An 18,060-nucleotide genomic window follows, 5' to 3' on the forward strand; every position below is an offset into this window, starting at 1 on the left:
TAGATCGTGTAACATCTCAGAAAACTTTTCCTGTTGCTGATAAAAAGTGCAAAAGAGCAGGCTTTCACATAGATGTTACTGGGCAAAAAAACATAGAATGGCTTAGGTTGGAAGGGATCTTAACAATCACCATGCTCCTAACTCCCCGCTGCAGGCAGCGCTGCCACTAGATAAGCTGCCCAGAGCCTCACCCAGGCTGACCTTGAATGCCTCCTGGGATGGAGCATTCACAACTTCTTTGGGCACACCTGTTCCTGTTCTGACTAGGACAGAAGGACCTACCTCATTAATCTGCTTCTGAAATTCTTCAATTTTTAATTTTCTTTGTACTACTCCTTCCTTTATCATATCACGCTGAGACTCAGTATTTAATAGTTCACTTTCCAGCTTTGACTTTTCCTACATACAAGGGAAAAAAATAGAAACAATTCTTAACAAGATGGTCAGCTTTCTAGAAACTAACACAATTCTCAACCAGATTAACTGTTTGTGCAATTAAAAATACTAAATGTTATTTACCCACACATTGCTGATTCACCAGCAATAGTTACAGTCTTAGTAAACAGCAGAACAAATCACACAAGCATCATTTAAAAACACAATTTGAGTTACACAGGTTTGAAGATTATTAAATGATAGACCAGACTTAGCAGAAATTCAAATTAATTTTAGAACTAACTTTAAAATAGTTCATTTTAATTGTTTTTAACTAATATATATGTATATGTATGCATATATATATGTCTTAGAAATTCTTTATCATAAATGATGTATGTAAAATGAATCAGAGTAAAAAGTCTCCATAAGGAATTCATGTTTACTTCACTGGTTAATTACAGCTTAGGTAAAATAAAAATACAATGATTAAGCATGAAAATTATCAAGTCTTGGTACTACACCATATAGAGATTAGGAAGATGTTTCTTTTTAATAAGATCTAGTTCACTCTGTGAATATTTAAGTCGTGTCTGAGTTCCATGGCATTGAGCTTGCAACTGTTTCAAATCAGCCTCCTTGCGTTTGATCTTCATTAAGTCCTAGAAAATATTAGAGTGGGAACAGAGGAAAAAAAAACAAAAACATTTAAAACACAGCATTATTTATTTGGAAACTCCTTGTTTTTCAAGTTTCATGTGCTATTTAAGCTAACCTCAAGGAGAAAGGCCATGTTGAAGGAAAACGCCGATAGCATTGGTGACATTCAATAGTTATTCTGCACAGATTTATTTGTCAAAAGAAAGCATATATGAACAAACTCCTACTCTCTTCTCTACCTCATACTACAGTCATAGAAAATCTTATATTGACAGGTTTTGGTCTGTGATAATATTTTTATGTGGGCAGAATGTATTGAATTCTTTTGCTAAAAGTCTTCAGGAACACAGTCCCTTTCCTTTGGAGAACGATGTATTAACTATGTTTGACCGGCTCTCCACCTTTAAGATATATGAACCAACTCACAAGCCAAAGACAGGGACCTACAGCACCTTACTAAAAACTAAAAGAGTATAAACAACTACTCTCTCCTCTTTGCTTCTTCCAGAAGTTTGAGACTCCTCCTCATCTTTCCCACAGCTAATTTAAAGTAAATGCATCTTCTGTAGTTAAGTGCATTTTAAGAGACATACCTTCAACTCAGTAATCAATGAATCTCTTCTTTCTTTCATTTTATTTATTTCTTTATCATCCCAACATCTGGCTTTAACTCTTAAATCACTAGATCCTCCAGAAATCACTCCAGATTTCTGAAACAATGTTCCATCAAGTGCCACTGTCTGCAAGTAAAAATGAGAATTTTCCTTTATATAGACAAGCCAAAGTATCCCATGAAATAGAGCACCAAAATATGGTGGTTAAGAAAGCGACAAATGCATGTTAGCTGGGACTCCGTACTTCTACCCTGTTCCAAAATCTGTTAACGTGAAGTACACTAAGCCACAAAAAAAACCTGCTGTTTCTTGGCACAGGTCACATTTTGGTATTATTACAACGGATCAAAAAGGGAAATGAAATGCTCTCATTTCCTTGCGTTTAGGAAATTAATGAGGGATTTGTGTACATTGGCAGTGACGGCTATAGCCAGGTCAGAAAAGTAAAACAAGCAAGGTGATAATGGAGAGGAGGAAATCTAGGCAGCTGGAAAAACAAACAGCTCATCTGTAAAAAGAAAACGTAAATTTCAGTAAAGAAAACGGAGTTTGGGGGGAGTTAATTTCAAGAAAACATGACTTCACGTTCATCTTCAACCCAGAGCTGCTTCAACCAGCATTTTTGAAAGGCTGAGTAAGAACATAAAAGTGCTCTATAGACAACAGATATAGCTAAAAAGAAAAAATGGAATGAAAAGAGAAAAAAGCTGCCTCATACATTTATAGTCTACATCTGCAACTGTCTAAAAGATAGAGATTCCCTCATCCTTCCTTCCATTAGTAAAGGACCATCTCAAGAAATACATCTGGACACTAAAAATCTTTTTCATTTCCTTTTCCTAGGGAATCATTTATATGTACCATAGAGAGGAAAAAGTAAACATGTGCAATACCTGGTGGTTTATGTAGGAGCAGTTTAAACAGCACACCATCATTTTTGTGTTTTTCTGCAGTAGTTTGTGGGATGTTTACAGAAATATTATTTAAATGGCATCAAGTACATAACACATGCAAGCAAATTGATCTTCTTACCGTCAATCTCACCGGTCCATCAAATGCTATATGTCTCGCTTCTTTAACTGTTTCACAGACCAAGCCATTCCCACTCACAAACTGAATCACTTTTTTCAATGGAGGAAATGAAGTTTGCACAACATCCACTATCATTTTAGCTCCTTTTATCTCTCTCAACCTCTCATTGATGGGCTTGACCTTTAAAACAAATATGCATTGTTCAAAACTCATGCTGTAATAGCAAACCATGTCCAAATCTCAATGGTCTGGAAACAAGATACATAAGTCAACAGTATAGGTATCAACTGCTAAAAGACTAGAAACATCTGTTTTGCATGTTCCATGTGCAGTACCAGTCCTGGAACTTATAAAATGACTCTTACTGTACATGACGTGCGCATAAACTAAGACATGCACCATAAGAAATAAACACAATGAATTTAAGACATCTATATGTAGTTGCGTGGCAGCAATCTTGGCACCATGTAGACATGGTGAGATGGCTCACATGATCAGAGCACTGCAATGGAGACACAGTCTTTTGAGGGTGGCAAGTTTGTGAATGTGAGCTGGAGCTGCCCTGTATGTGAGGAAACAGCTGCACTGCAGAGCTCTGCTTGGAGATGAGTGAACTCTAAGACAGAATTTTGGTAAGGATGTGGAAAATAAAAAGAAAGAAGAGAAAGTATGTGTTACACTATAGTGGGTGTCTGCAAAAGGATACTTCACCACGAAGACAACGTGGATTAAGGCTGTTATCTGCTCAAGAAAGAAAAGGATGTGTGTAATTCAGGAGGTTCCTGAAGATCATTGACAACTTCCTCACAAAAAGCAAGGGAGAAGCCTAAGAGGAGTGGAGCTCTACTGGACCTCACAATCAACAACAAGAAGAGGTTCATTGGTGACCTGCAGATAGAAGGCAACCTTGGTTGTAATGATCAAGAATGAGATAGGGGAACTCAGGAACCCATGCGAACAGAGTAGGACATAAAAACAAGATCATTGTGCTGGACTTCAATAAAACATATTTTGGTCCCTTCAAGGATCTGTTTGGAAGAGTCCCAAGGGACAAGGCTCTGAATGGAAGAGTGGTCCACAAATGTTAGTTTATTATCAAAGATCATTCCCCCAAGAGTGGCCCATACCATCAAGCAAAGTAAGTCAAGCAAAAATGCCATGGAAGAACAATTCATTACTGGCAAAAGGAAAAAAGTAATAATCAAAAGAAAAAAAAAAGAAGTGAGAAAAAGAAAACATACAAAGGGCACCTTCAGGAAGTTTGCAGATGGCACAGAACTTGGAGGAATGGCTGGCTGGCCAGATGGTCATGCATTCCTCCAGATGAACCTAGACAAGGCTAGACAGCTGGTCAGTGAGGAACTTCTTAAAATTTAACAAACTTAAGTATGAAGTCCTATCCCTGGGGAGGAATTACCCCGTGCTCCAGTACACTCTATGGGCTGACATCAGAAAAAAAAATAGAGAAAAGCAGTCTGGCAGAAAAGAACAAGAGTCCTAGTAGACATGAAGTTGAACATAAGACAGTAACCGGCCCTTGGAGAGAAGAAGGTTAACGGCATCTTAGGCTGAACTGGAAGAAATGTTGCCAGCAGGCTGAGGCAGGTGATCCTTCCCCTCTCCTCAGCACTGCTGAAGAGAAAACTGCCCAGGCCTGGGCTCACCAGTAAAAGACATACAAGGAGCTGCTGAACAGAGTACAACAAAGGGATGCTAAGATGACTAAAGGGACTGGAATATCTTCCCTCAGAGGAAATGCTAAGACACCTAGGCTTGTTTAGGATGGAGAATACACAGCTTAAGGCAGATATCACTTGCATGGACACATATCTAAAGGGAAGGTATAAAGACTACAGAATCATGGTGTTTTGTTTTGTTCTTGTGGTGCCCAGCAACAAAACAAGAGGCAGCAGGCACAAACTGGAACACAGGAGGTTTCATGTGAACACCAGAGAACATTTCTTTCCTGTGTGGGTGACCAAGCAATGAACCAGACTGCCCAGAGAGGCTGTGGAGTCACCACCCTTGAAGATTTTCAGCAATCACTTGGGCAGCCTGCTGAAGTTGGCCCTGCTTGAGCAGGGTGGTTGTACAAGATGACATCCAAACTTAACTGGTTTGTGATACTATTTCCACACAAAACATCTAAGTTTATAGGTGGAAGATATTATTACATTTTTCAAGCTATACGGTGGCTCTCAAAACATGCTGGCTTTCCCTCAGCACCTAAGCCTGTTTAAGTTAGCTTAAATGAGCCAGCATTAAAATTTACAAGTGTATTAACTTGCTGATGATAGGAAAATTATACTTGCCTCAAGGTAATCCAAAGCAAGGAATGTTTCAGGTTCAGCTCGTTCTTGTTTTAGAAACTGAATGCAATCTCTTGCTGTTTTTTCAGTGGCAACAACAATAGCAGTCACATATTTGCTGAATACTTTGGTAACGGCAAGCTGATATTTCTTATGAATAGGATGGCACAGGTCAAGCAATCTTCCAAACTGAAAATAAATATACATAGATAAATAAAAACTTAATTATAGATATCAATTAGTACTTCTGCATGCAAGATTCTTAAGTAGCAGAAGTAAAATGTATTACATGTCTATAATCTGTGCTTTCATGCAATGGGTGCATGACAGAAAAACAGTTTCTACAGAATGACAGTAAATCTCAGTAACCACTGAGTATTTGCTGCAGATAAAAGCAAATTCAACTATGATCAGATATCACTGTGATAAAACAAATACCTACCACAAAAAATCACTTACAAGCCACAAGTATTCCTTCAAGTTTCACAAATATATTCACATTCACTATCATTCAACAATAGCTTTAACCCATAATATGGTCCTAGAACAACTTAATTTGCTGTATGTGCTCCCTAGAGATCTTTTGTTTTTATAATGAAACTTCAGATACAGTTGACCTTTCTCTGAAAGACTGAAGCCATGCACTAATACATACTCTGACCATTATAAGGAAATAAATATGGGCAGTCCAACCAACTATTCAAAAAATAGTAATATTGCCAATCTACTGATGCAGGAATGATAAAAACTGAAATAAGCTGTGATATTCATTTTGCTGATCAGTCAAATCAGTGAAAAGGCACTCTCACAGCAGTGCTGCATGGCTATTCCAGTACTTTGAACGTTCACCAACTACTAAAAGAATCTTTCAATAGGAGTACACCAACTTTAATATTTTAGATCTAAGCATTTAGAAGCAGTAAACCATTACTACCTTCAAAATTAATTAATTCAAAATTTCCCCCAGTTCTGACTGAGTGGATTACAAGAAGGTGAAATCTGTCATGACCCTTTCAGCCCGAGACTTTAATTTGGACTGTATTAACTCATCTGGAATTAATACGTCAGAGTGTAAGGAGCAGCTCAAAAGCAACGCTGCCACCTTACATGATGATGATTCAACTTATCCATCTTTCATTTGTTTGAAGCCATTCTATTGGCGAGCACTCTTAAATTCACAGCTCCTGGAAGAAAATGATTAAGAGCACCTTCAACAACGGATCTCCCCTAGGCAACACTCAGTCCAATTCCTGTCGCCTGGGTCACCTGCAGTGCTAGAATAAAGAACCACAGATTTCACCTTATAAGCATTATTTTCAAATGGGGAACCCTAGGCTGTACGTCTCAAATGAGAATGAATGAGGACATATACACAAAGATATACCTGGAAATCACCTATGCAATTGATTAGATGTATTAAAGAGGTGGAAACAACTCCAAGTAGTAATATCAGAAGTTATCTTTAAAAGTGTCTATAAAATGATTTAAGTCATAAAACAACCTTGGTAAATTCTGAGGTCTTAAGAAAATGCAATACCAGAATCTACAAAACATATACCACCTAAAAGTAATTTCAGTAAAATATGGTATATACTAAGCAAAGGCAAATCATGCAGGAAAATAAAAATCTGGACTGGGATCTGAGCAAGATGACGTAGTTATAGATGTCCCTGCAGGGGAGCCAGACCAGGTGACCTTATGAAGTTCAATCCAACAGAAATAATTCTATCATTATATTTTGCCAGGTGCACTTAAGCTGAAAATAACATACAGGACAGTCCAGTTCACTCTAGCTGCTTAGTCACACTAAAGCATAGTTCTCAGTTTGTAATACTGAAATAAGGCATTTAAATGAGGCCATTCAATTACCACAGAATCTGGATACAGTCTTTTAAGACTTTCAACGATCTCTGCTCTCATTTGCTGACGCTTTCCCTCATGGTAATCAATTCTGGCATTCTGTAGTTCACCGACTACTTTGTTCAGTTCTTCATTCACTTCAGCTATTCGTCTTGTTGAATTCTCCATTTCCTCAGCTAGCATTTCCTCCTTCTTTTTTTCTTCTGTCAGTGACTCACTTCGAACAGAAGCAAAAACAGTAAAGCTCTTTACTTTTTCAATTATACAAGCTTTCAGCTTATAATATTAAAATAATTCTATGGTCACAGATTATATAAAAAATTACTGGTGAAATGCACCACCCATACCCTCACTGTGCTAACATTCACTGTTTTGTCTCCATAAACCCTGCACAAACATCAGTGAATGTCAATGAGTGCAATTTTTTCAGCATGAAGAAATTCCAACTCCACACCTTTGTTTCATACACACGTCCATGCCAGATGCTGTTTTGTCAGCATGCCCCTCTGCTGCCATCTGTTGCACAGCAACAAAACCTATCTATATATTGGCAGGAAGGTTCAACCATTGTTGCCATTCTACCAACATCTGCCTCCAGTGTTGAGGGCCAACACAGTAAAATAGCAGGCACTGCTTTTGGAGCAGCCCTCATGAAGCAAGTCAATTACTGAGTTGCACAGTTTCACATCTTTTAAGGTTTCAAAATTAAGTTCAAGTGAGCATATATGGCTGTGTGTATATTAAAATGTACTATTTTACCTGCTACTAATAAAAGGTCTGATACTGTAAAAAATAAAATGCCTGAAAATGTTCACATATAATACATTTTGCAACCTTCCAAAGACTCTACTATAAACTACTTGATTAAAATAATTTTTTTCATCATAGTCACAATGGATCGGTTGCTCTCTGTCCACAGCAGAACTTTGTTCAGTACACAGACAGCATCACTAAGTCAAAGCACATGTTGCAGATGCGCAGAAGAAGACGGGTTGAAAGAAATCTCCAAAAATATCTACCCTGACTTCTTGCAGAACACATGACTAACATAAAAGCTGGATCAGGCTGCTCAGTGTAGAGCTTGCATCCTCTATTTCATAAAGAATGAAAACCACACAGGAAACAGAGAGACAAGGAATAAGAATTAACATAAGTTTCTAATGCACAAGATTGATATTAACTCGTTTCTAAAGTAGCACTACAGAAATGCTCTATTCTCTCACCGAGAATTTGTCCATTAACAGCCTCAAACTCTACCCACAGTGACATAACCTACACACCCACAAACATAAGGAACAATAAAACTGTTTCAAACAATGAATGAGTCATGATAATTCCTAATATACACAATAATTAAAATTTAACGATAAAGTAACTGAAATATTAACATCACAGCAAAAATAACCAACACCTGAAAATACATAATATAAAAAAACAGTTTTTCATTTTTAAACATACGTGCATTTCTTCGTATATTCTTCCAACTTCTCTACTTTTTTCTTATATTCTTCTATCTGTTCCTCAGTCTGTACAATGGTTTCCTGGGCAATCACAAATAGACTGTGTTATAAAAACAAATGAAAAATACTAATTTTTTTCAACAAGACACAAAGCTCTTAATTCAGTTTAAGCACTAAAATGTTACCTATTCTTCCTTTTATGTATCACGTGCTAAAGAAATAGTATCTTTCTCATCAGTAGATAAGCCACACCACAAACAACAAAATAATTCACCTTACCAAGGATGCTACTGTATTTTTTGTGTTCAGCAACAGTTCAGATAATGCCTCATATCATAGGAAACAATTTTAAACACAGTAGTAGTGAATTACAGCTTTTAAAACACACAATAAAAAAGATTCTCTTCTATTCAAAAGGTTAATAAAAGCTTTATCCCAGGAAGAACACATGAAGTTGTATTAGCAAAACCAAACCAACAATGAGACAAGTCTTTTTAGTCACTTAAGCTGAATGGAAATCCATAAACTACAGCAAGTAAAAGAAAAACATAAAGTTACTTAAGTATTTTATTAAGTCATAACTTTTGAAATCCTCAAGACCTTCTGTTTCCTTTCAAGAAAAATCTTACATATCTCCATCATCTACTATTCTAAACATATTGATCTCTTTCAATCACTTGTCTTTTAAAGATAGATTTTCTAGCATTGCACACTAATTATCTGCTATCTGCGTTTCACAGAATCACAGAACTGTTGGGGCTGGAAGGGGCCTTTAGAGATCATCAAATTCACCCCCCACTGCAAATCAGGCCTCTTACAGCAGGCTGCACAGGCAGGCATCCAAATGGGTCTTGAGTATCTCCAGAGATCTGAAGGAGATAAGTGGATTTCCGGGCAAAATACAGAAGCACTAAGTTTAATCTTATTTTAGCTGAAATTTCATATACATAACACTTAACGGGATCTCTGGAGCTTGCCTAGCTCACCAGTTGATGCAAAGGAAAGTCACTCATACAAGCAGTTAGCACTAAGTTTTCCTCTTCACTTTTCTTTCTACAGGATGAAGAGATACAGCTCAAACAACCTCTCCTAATATGCCAAGTGCTCCAACCCCAATAGCATGGTGACTCACTAGTGTAATTGAATACCACCATCTTACTTACACTGGCACTATATGCTTGATGCAATCACATGCATATCTGAATGTGGGGAATAACTACCAGCTGTCAATAGCATGAATGAGTAATGCCAACTCTGAATGGTCAGACATGCATTTTATGAACTCTCAGCATCCCTTATTTCATTCTGAATGCTAAAATATGATTTGTGGAGTTTCAGAAGCACAAGGAATGGAATTGATTTCACTTCTAGTCAGTAAATAGTTTCTTCTGGTAACTAGTCCTTCAACAAGAAAAGGTAGTGTAATATAAACAGCAAACAGATGTACAAGCATTACCTTAAGTCTGATGGCAAGGATGACTTCACACTCAATTTTCTCTACAAGCAAATTTGTATTTAGAACAATTACAGAATCACAGAATTGTAGGGGTTGGAAAGGACCTCTAGAGATCATCGAGTCCAACCCCCCTGCCAAAGCAGGCTCCCTACACCATGTCACACAGGTAGGCATCCAGGCAGGTCTTGAATATCTCGAGAAGGAGACTCCACCACCTCCCTGGGCAGCCTGTTCCAGTGCTCTGTCACCCTCACTGTAAAGAAGATCTTCCGTACATTTGTGCGGAACTTCCTATGCTGTAGTTTCATCCCATTACCCCTAGTCCTATCCCCATGCACTACTGAAAAGAGACCAGCCTCACCACTATGGCCCCCACACCTCAAGTATTTATAAACCTGGATCAAATCCCCTCTCAGCCTTCTTTTCTCAAGGCTAAACAGACCCAGTTCACTTAGTCTCTCCTCATAGGGGAAATGAGGCCCTTCACCATCTTTATGGCCCTCATCTGGACTCTAAGAGATCCCTGTCTTTTTTGTATTAGATGTCAGGACTTTTAGAACTGGTAACATCTCATCTGACTAATTTGAGTTCTCAGAACATAAGAATCTCCTCCAAACCTAATCTTTCTAAGAGTGCATAGTCCGCTATGCAATGATGTACATCAGAAGCAAAATGATACCAAATATGTATATTCACAGGCATGTTCTCTGACCTGCAATACCAGAGTGATCACCATGATTCTCCATCTCTCTTATTCTGGTTCTTCAAGTCCCATCTGAACTATTTCAGCTGCTGTAAACAAACTAAGCCTCAAAAGGGGATGACAATCATACAGATAAAGAGTGCTAGGGAACTTCAGAAAGAACTACATTTATAAAACCAGGAACTTCTTAGAGTTATGTACATGCCCTAAGTAACTGATGCCAGAGCCAGACTGTTCAAAGCAATCCTAAGTATGGACCCATGCAATCATTCTCTGGGAAAAAAAAAAGAAAAAAAAAAAGAAAAAAAAAAGAAAAAAAAGTCATTTTTCTAAACCTGCTGCAATATGAGAACTGTATTAATACTTGCAATGTATCTCCTTTGCCAAGGATTTCTGTCAGAGCATTTTACACATTTAGGTAGGCATTCATACCAGAGGCAGAGGTGCAGAAGTACATTTTTTTTCCCTTAAAGCAGAATTCTAGCTTGATACAAATACCTTAATATCTTTTTTCTTCCTCTGATAAAGTTTCATCCTTTCTTCATCTGCTTTTTGCTCCCAACGAAGTTTACCTAGCTGCTGCGTTAGTGTAGCTACCTTCCTCCTTACTATTTCCTTTAGTTCTTTGTAGCGCTCCAGCTGAAGAAAAAACAAAAAATAAAATCAATGCACTGAAAATGAAACAACTCCTGTTTTTATACTCTCAAATAGTTATTTCCTACCTTATCAAAATTAATATTATGAAAGATACTGAATTCTGCAGGCCTTTCCATCCATTATATTTTATTAAGGGAAGATTCAGTTCAAAGTTTACTCTTAGAATTGTAGAATCACTAAAGTAAGACCACAGGCACTAACTAGTCTGACTTTTAGCAATTCCTGTTTTATCAAGTTTACGGTACTTTACAGTGAATATTAAGTTTAAAACAATGCCTTTGTTCAGTCCAAAATTAGTACAGGCTTTGAATTTATTATTGTACCATTCTATCGCAGCATTTCAGGGTTACCAAATCTACATTTAAGGTTAACACAAAAAATGGTACTTGAAGCAATCCCACCAAGTTATGACTAATTTAAGAGATCTATTCAAGGTGCAAAATAACATTCACGTGGTAAATAAGCAACTCTTCAGGTTCTCTGTTAATTGATCAGAAAATATTTTGTGGAAAAGAAAGTGAAGGACAGAAGCAAGTACTTGAGTACAGAGGAGTTTCTGGGCAAATGGTTTCGAAGACAGACTTTCAAAATGTGAATTTACAATAAAAGAATATTGTACTTTCCTTCTAAAACTTATAATAATACAAGTAAGTTACCTCAGCATTAGACTCTGACCCACAGTAAACGGGATGTACAATATGAAGCCTTGGGAGAACTTCTGTCATCTCTTTCCTAACTGAACACGTATTTCTTCTATACTACGGCAACATGCCATTTCACAAAGTGAATCCTCTCAGCCCCAAGACCCTACGTGGTATTTTTTCTACCTTCCCGCACTGTACTATCTGAACTCCTGTAAGGAAGGAAAACTAAACAAAAGAAAACAAGAAGAGCTCTCATCCTAGCCCTACATAATTATTTATGTAGCTATAACTCCAATCCACAGAGAAGAGTCCTTCCATACAACTCTTCTGAAGTTTCCATTAAATTCTTCTCAATTTCTTTTTCACTGGAAATTCATTGCTTCCTCCAGTATCCTCTCACGTTACTTAGAAAATGGATTTTGATTACTGAACTACACACCCTCACTAATCTCAGAATAGCACATTTATGACTCTCTATGCAACTTAGATACATTTCTTAGAACTGTTCCTCACTCAAAACTTCCGAATTTGACATTATCTCTCTCTTTCCCAGAAAAGAGATGTCTCACTACCCCAAAAGGCTGAAGAATCAGTTCTATTTAACTTATTAAATTGTCCTGGGGGAAAAAAAAGAAGAAAAAAAAAGAAAAAAAAAAAAAAGAAGTTAGAATTTAGTTCTGTTTGAACTCAACACTAGTAAATCACAGGTCATTCATGAAAAAAAAATAAAAATAGTTTCTTTGTCCTCAATGGAGATTTCAGACTTCACTAGTAAACTATATTTTGCTTCCCAGTCGCCCAATTTACCTGACGTTCTCTCAGCTCAACATGTTCTACTCTCAGCAATATCTCCTCTTGAGTTTCCTTCTCAAATTCTCTCCACAGCTTCTCAATATCATGCAATTCCATCTCCAGTTCTTTTATGTTCTGTTTTTCTTTATCACAGTATTTCTCCTTGTCCCTTAGAGATCTTTTAGACATTTCTACTTTCTTGATTTGGTGGGAAGTATTTTCCTTTGCTTTTATATAGAGGGCTTTCTGCTGAATCAGGGATGCCTGAAGAGTCCTGAAAGAACAAAAGGAAAACAACCCCTTCAAACAAACATGTAAACCAGCCACCAGTTTCCAGCTGCAAGATTACATACCCAGTGATGTCACTTTTAAGGATCCACTGAAAATAAAAGCTTAAGAAATGCAGCCTAAAATTCTGAAATCTCACGACAAACAAGCAATTAAACTACTGAAAATGCTGGCAAGGTTGCGGGGGCGGGGTGCAAAAGGAGAAAGAATAATAAATCATTCTTTAGCTATTGCTCAAGTAAAATGCTACAACCCAACTTCCATAGCATTGGGAGCTATCACCCTACTCGCCTCAATAGGAAATGCCCACCTGCCAAGCAATTCCCAGTGCAGACTATGCTTTAACTCAACTATCAGATAACTTGATTGGAAAACCTACTTCATTTCTCTTTCTATGTGTTGTTGGTCTCTGTTTAGTGCACCAAGCTCCTTTTTCTTTGCTCTAAAGTCATCTTCTGCTGTAGAAAGGGAGTCTTTCTTGATCCTAGCCTCCGTATTCTTTTCATTCAAACTCTCTTTCAGAGATTCAATGCTTCTTTCATTGTGATAGAGCTGGAAAAGCTGAAGCTGAATCCTTTCTGCATCCAGTTCACTAACAAGCATCTGGTAATGCTCTGCCTGCCAACATTAAAAATTCACTTTTATCTTAAGAAAGGCTTTAAAAATCACTAGTAGTCTAAAGTCCAAAGTGATGTAGGCTGTTGTATACCACTAGCGCGCACTGTCAAAACTCAGGTATCTATGTCAACCCTCACTGTAATGATACTGGCTACTCTACTCTTCAATTTATTTAGTTTTTATAATAACATATTTAAAATAATAGAGAAATGCATATTTTACAGCATATTGAAAAAGTACTAAATGAAAAATGTTTTGTTTTTTTCCTCTAACATCTACCTAAGTTCAGAAAAGACTCAAAAATACACAACAATAGTAACTTTGAGTTACCTCCTCTTTCTCTAACTTTGCTTGCTTGCGTTCTGCTGCAATATTTTTTTTCTTGTTATAATTAAAGTGTGCATCCTCTTCTGCCTGCTGCATTTTTTTCTTTTTTCTTTCATATTCCTCAGCATATTGCCATGAATTACTGATTTGTTCAAAGAGTTGAGTTCTTTCTTTTGGCTTCTTCATTGCAATCGACTCTACTGTTCCCTAAAACAAAATTGCAAAATAATACAAAAAACAAAAACAAAACACCGCAGGTCATGTCACAGAATGATAAATTTCTTCTCTAAGAGCACACAATACAAGTTTATCTCCTGATATTTTAATGATGAGCATTATTGAATATATATACTTACAGATTCAAAGCCAAGGAAAAGTTCAGTAATGTAAAAACTAGCCAACTCAACAAGTCACACTACTAATAATTTTATAATATCAGATACTACCTTAGAAACTCACATTCGAATTAAATCTACCTAAACAAAAGAGTAAGCAGTATCAGAAACAACAAAGTTTACCTCATTAGCTCCTTTAAGAGAACAGAAAGACATTCGCAATGAAAAAAAACCAGCTACTTCCAAAGTGTAATTGCTCGTCAGTGTATTTGAACTCCCAGAGCTAATAAGCACACAAGCTTTGTCCATACATTAGCTTTCAAATCCTCCCTAGCCTAAAACAACCATCATATTCAGAAAACTCTATTCAATACGTTTTCTGACTTCAGTCTGCTGTAATGGTGGACAAATGCCCTCACCATAGAAATTAGGATCACAACAAGAACGCACACTCAGGTTTTCTGTAGAAGAGAAACAGCAGTGCTTCCTTGGGAATTTCACAATCACAGTTCAGTAAAATGTAAGGAAGGGAATCGTGAAATATACTCACGAGCACATAAGCTTATGCATCATATGCACATGATGTTTATGACTTGTATCATTAAATGCTTTTGAAGTAATAATTCAATAGGGTTTTCAATACCTAAAATATAGTCATACAGATTTTCATATCTCTCGATTAACGTTATATGATGCAAATGCTTTCCTATTTATAACATTTCTAGAAATTAATAGTGAAAGCTTTTAAAAGTAAAGACCCACACCTCTTATTTTGAAGAATCAAAGCATTCTTCCAAACTAGCTTCTTTCTTCCTAATGTAATCCTGCACAATTCAGGTCTATCATTCCCATTCTGAAGACTTAATTTTTTTTTATAAGACCAAGATAAAGTTTATTGGCTTAACAGCATCACAAAACTAGCTTGAATACCAAAGAGATAACTGTTACAGATATTAAATAATCTCAAAAACTTATTCTCTTTATGAAACACCATAAGCGCTCACCTGAAAAATAAGACAATTCCTGGCTTTGACAAGTATACCTATTTTTTCAAGCTCAGATATGTAAGCAGACCGGGTAATAGACTTATCATTGAAAATATATTCTGAACAACCATCTAAAGGAGGAAAGAAAAAACAATCATCATAAAAAGGGTACAACAGAAAATAACACTGGTAAAATTGCTCCACATTTTTTTCCCTGAGCAATTTCCTCAAGGAAAATGGACTTCAGCTATTCTCTTAGCCCTTGGTTAATTTTTAACATTACCCTTAGTATAGGTTTTCTGCAATTTTTACACTTGGTATCAAGATACTGCTGATGGACTTTAAGAAGAATCTGAAATTCAAAGTTAACTACTCTGGGTCTTTATTTTTTAGGTGTCAGATGACAGAACATACATCCAAAATAACCTGCCACCTACCACGGATAACTCTTGAAAATGTCTTTTCTTCCCCACTTTCTTCACAGTATACAATCTTCACACTTGCTGTAGAAGAAACTGGTCTTCCAACGTGAGCTCCATGAATTAGTTCTCGAACACTTTTAACTCTCAAATTAGCTATCTTTTCACACAGCACAAAACTAACAGCATCCATTATGTTAGATTTTCCTAGAAAGAAACAAACAAGTCAATGCTCTGACATAGAAGAGACTGAAGGAGGGATATGATTAACAATTAGCTAAAAATATAAATGTAAGCACAAAAGCCTTCAATAATTCCAATTCTGTATTTCATTGGTGAAAACATATTGCACAGTGAAGAAATACATTTCTGAAATGCAACAGTGGCAGCAGATAAAAAGCTTGTCTTTAATAAAAACCATCATAAAAACTTACCTGTTATTTATTTAGCTCAGTAGAACAAATTTTATTGCCATTACTTATGCTGAACTAACAGCATCATAGTCCTTACTTCACAGAGCCCTTTTTTGTTTATCATGGGTGTCCAACATTTTGTCTTACTAGGGCTGCACTGAGTGAAGAGGAATTGCCTTGGGCCACTTATTAAATACATAGTAAACTTAAGGTATATAAGTAACAAAACTTCCTTAATATATTTTTTTTTCTATAACATTAAAAAAAGGGAGAGCAACAAAAACAAAATAAACCTAGTGGGATATTTGACCTCATTTTTGCAAAACCAATGCATCAGTCTGATTCAGCAGAAGTGGGCGTCATTCTTACTCAGTTCTCAAGGTGCTCGTCAGAGATTTCTGATGAAATATTACTCTTCCTGTGCTTCAGACTTGAAAATATTTATCCACAAAGCTACATGCTGCCAAAAAGCAATGAAGTGAATAAGGCACGACTGTGAAGCAAGGGATATTTATCTCTGGTATGATAGGTTGACATAAAAGTCTAGTAGAGCAATATGATCAAATCCATCAGCTGGTTACGTGAACTTACTCTTTATTCCCTTTACCAAAATAGGAAGTAAGGCTGCCTATTTTTCATTGTTAACAGGACTGCATTTAGCCAATGAATCGAAACACAACTTTTTTCTTTCCCCCACTGCTTGACTTAGCACAGCACTCTACCAACCCCCTGCCTGGGTTTCATCCCAGACAGTGCTTATCATACACCAGTGTATCATACACCAGTGTTTGGCTGTTGCTGAGCAATGGAAAAAGCTGGTGGAGAAGAACAGGTGCCATAATGATGCTGGGCAAGATGTGGAGCTCAGCACAGACTGAGCCAGACCACCTGTAAGCTGCAGGAGCAGCAGGATCTAAAACCAAAATCATAAACTAATGGACTGGGGAACTAAGACCAAATGCTAAGCCTGTCCTTGTGGCTCCTCATTAGAGCATCGCCTTATTCTCTGCCAAGTAAAGAATAAAATCCCATCTGCTTGAATAGCGTGTTCAGCAGAAACGAGCCCGTTTTAAAACTTCCAGCACCCACCACCTAACTATGCTGAGACACACTGACAAGCAAAGGCTCTTGAGGACTAAACTGCTATGTCCAAAGTGTTTGGTGGTGATACTGCTATTTTTTCTAAATGTGAGAAAGGGAAAGCATTCAAAATATTACACAACTTGACCCAAACAGCTTTCCTTGGATTTCTTAATGTCATTTATTTTTCTCATCAAATCTAGACCAAATCCTGTCTAACCAATTCCCTGCCTCTAACAAAGCCTGCTACCTTAAAGTTTGCCTTAGTCATGCGATGGAAGATTTTCATACTGTTTTCCACAATGCAAATAGTACAAGTTAAGAGACATTACTGTTTCTCTTTATTACTCCACCTCCTGGGGCAAGGAAATCTGAAAGATGATCTGACATATTCACTGACATGATAAAACACTTTTATGACAAAAGAAAAAAAAAAGCCCTCAGGTCCCTGTAAAGAGGCCACATAAGTCTACATCCCCTGTGCAAAACCATGTAGTTCTGCTCCTCAGGGGACAAGCTGCTGCCCATTCGGTGCCATAATAGGGCTGTGGTAGCCCAATTACTGGGCCCACACTTGGATGCAATTGCTGTTATGGGTTCTTCCTCATGAGTCTTGAAGAGACCTGAAAATGAGCCCAGAACTAAGACTGGGAAAAAGCCTGGGAAAGCAGGGCAAAGGCAACAGAAACCTCCATCTTGGCAGCAGTGGAGGACACACACAACCACCAAATGCCCCTTTCCAGCCTCCTACCTGATCCATTGGGCCCAATTATACAGTTGAACCTCATGAAGGGGCCAATAAGCTGCTCCCCACGCCAGGACTTGAAGTCCTTCACCATCAGCAGCTTCAGGTAGCCCATCCCTTGGGCAGTGGGTGCAGAGGCCATTCCCCCCTTCCAACTTCGGCCACACACAAAATTCAAACCACCAGGTATTTTTTTTAATGGCTTGTCTTCCAGAAGGAGACACGAAGGGAAAGAAACCCCACAGCAGGAGGCCTCCAGACGACGGCAAAGCTGACACCCCTCCAAG

At 37.4% G+C, this 18,060-nt stretch overlaps 1 protein-coding gene across 3 annotated transcripts in view; it reads right to left on the minus strand.

The window, feature by feature from the left end:
* SMC1B (structural maintenance of chromosomes 1B) overlaps window positions 1–18,000 on the minus strand; it is a 29,669-nt gene extending 11,669 nt beyond the window's left edge. For all 3 annotated transcript variants that reach the window (XM_032446514.1, XM_015870480.2, XM_015870471.2), the window contains exons 1-14: window positions 17,780–18,000; window positions 15,554–15,742; window positions 15,135–15,247; window positions 13,799–14,002; window positions 13,230–13,468; window positions 12,578–12,836; window positions 10,968–11,108; window positions 8,309–8,391; window positions 6,860–7,067; window positions 4,994–5,179; window positions 2,682–2,861; window positions 1,629–1,775; window positions 900–1,037; window positions 283–399 (exon numbers count right to left, since the gene is read on the minus strand). In XM_032446514.1, coding sequence (XP_032302405.1) covers window positions 283–399; window positions 900–1,037; window positions 1,629–1,775; window positions 2,682–2,861; window positions 4,994–5,179; window positions 6,860–7,067; window positions 8,309–8,391; window positions 10,968–11,108; window positions 12,578–12,836; window positions 13,230–13,468; window positions 13,799–14,002; window positions 15,135–15,247; window positions 15,554–15,742; window positions 17,780–17,915 — 2,340 coding nt within the window. In that variant the 5' untranslated portion in view covers window positions 17,916–18,000. The remainder of the gene's footprint in view (window positions 1–282; window positions 400–899; window positions 1,038–1,628; window positions 1,776–2,681; window positions 2,862–4,993; window positions 5,180–6,859; window positions 7,068–8,308; window positions 8,392–10,967; window positions 11,109–12,577; window positions 12,837–13,229; window positions 13,469–13,798; window positions 14,003–15,134; window positions 15,248–15,553; window positions 15,743–17,779) is intronic.
* Between the last annotated feature and the right edge of the window lie 60 nt (window positions 18,001–18,060).

The sequence above is a fragment of the Coturnix japonica genome, chromosome 1 (genome assembly GCF_001577835.2).
Source record: "Coturnix japonica isolate 7356 chromosome 1, Coturnix japonica 2.1, whole genome shotgun sequence".
NCBI lineage: Eukaryota > Metazoa > Chordata > Aves > Galliformes > Phasianidae > Coturnix > Coturnix japonica.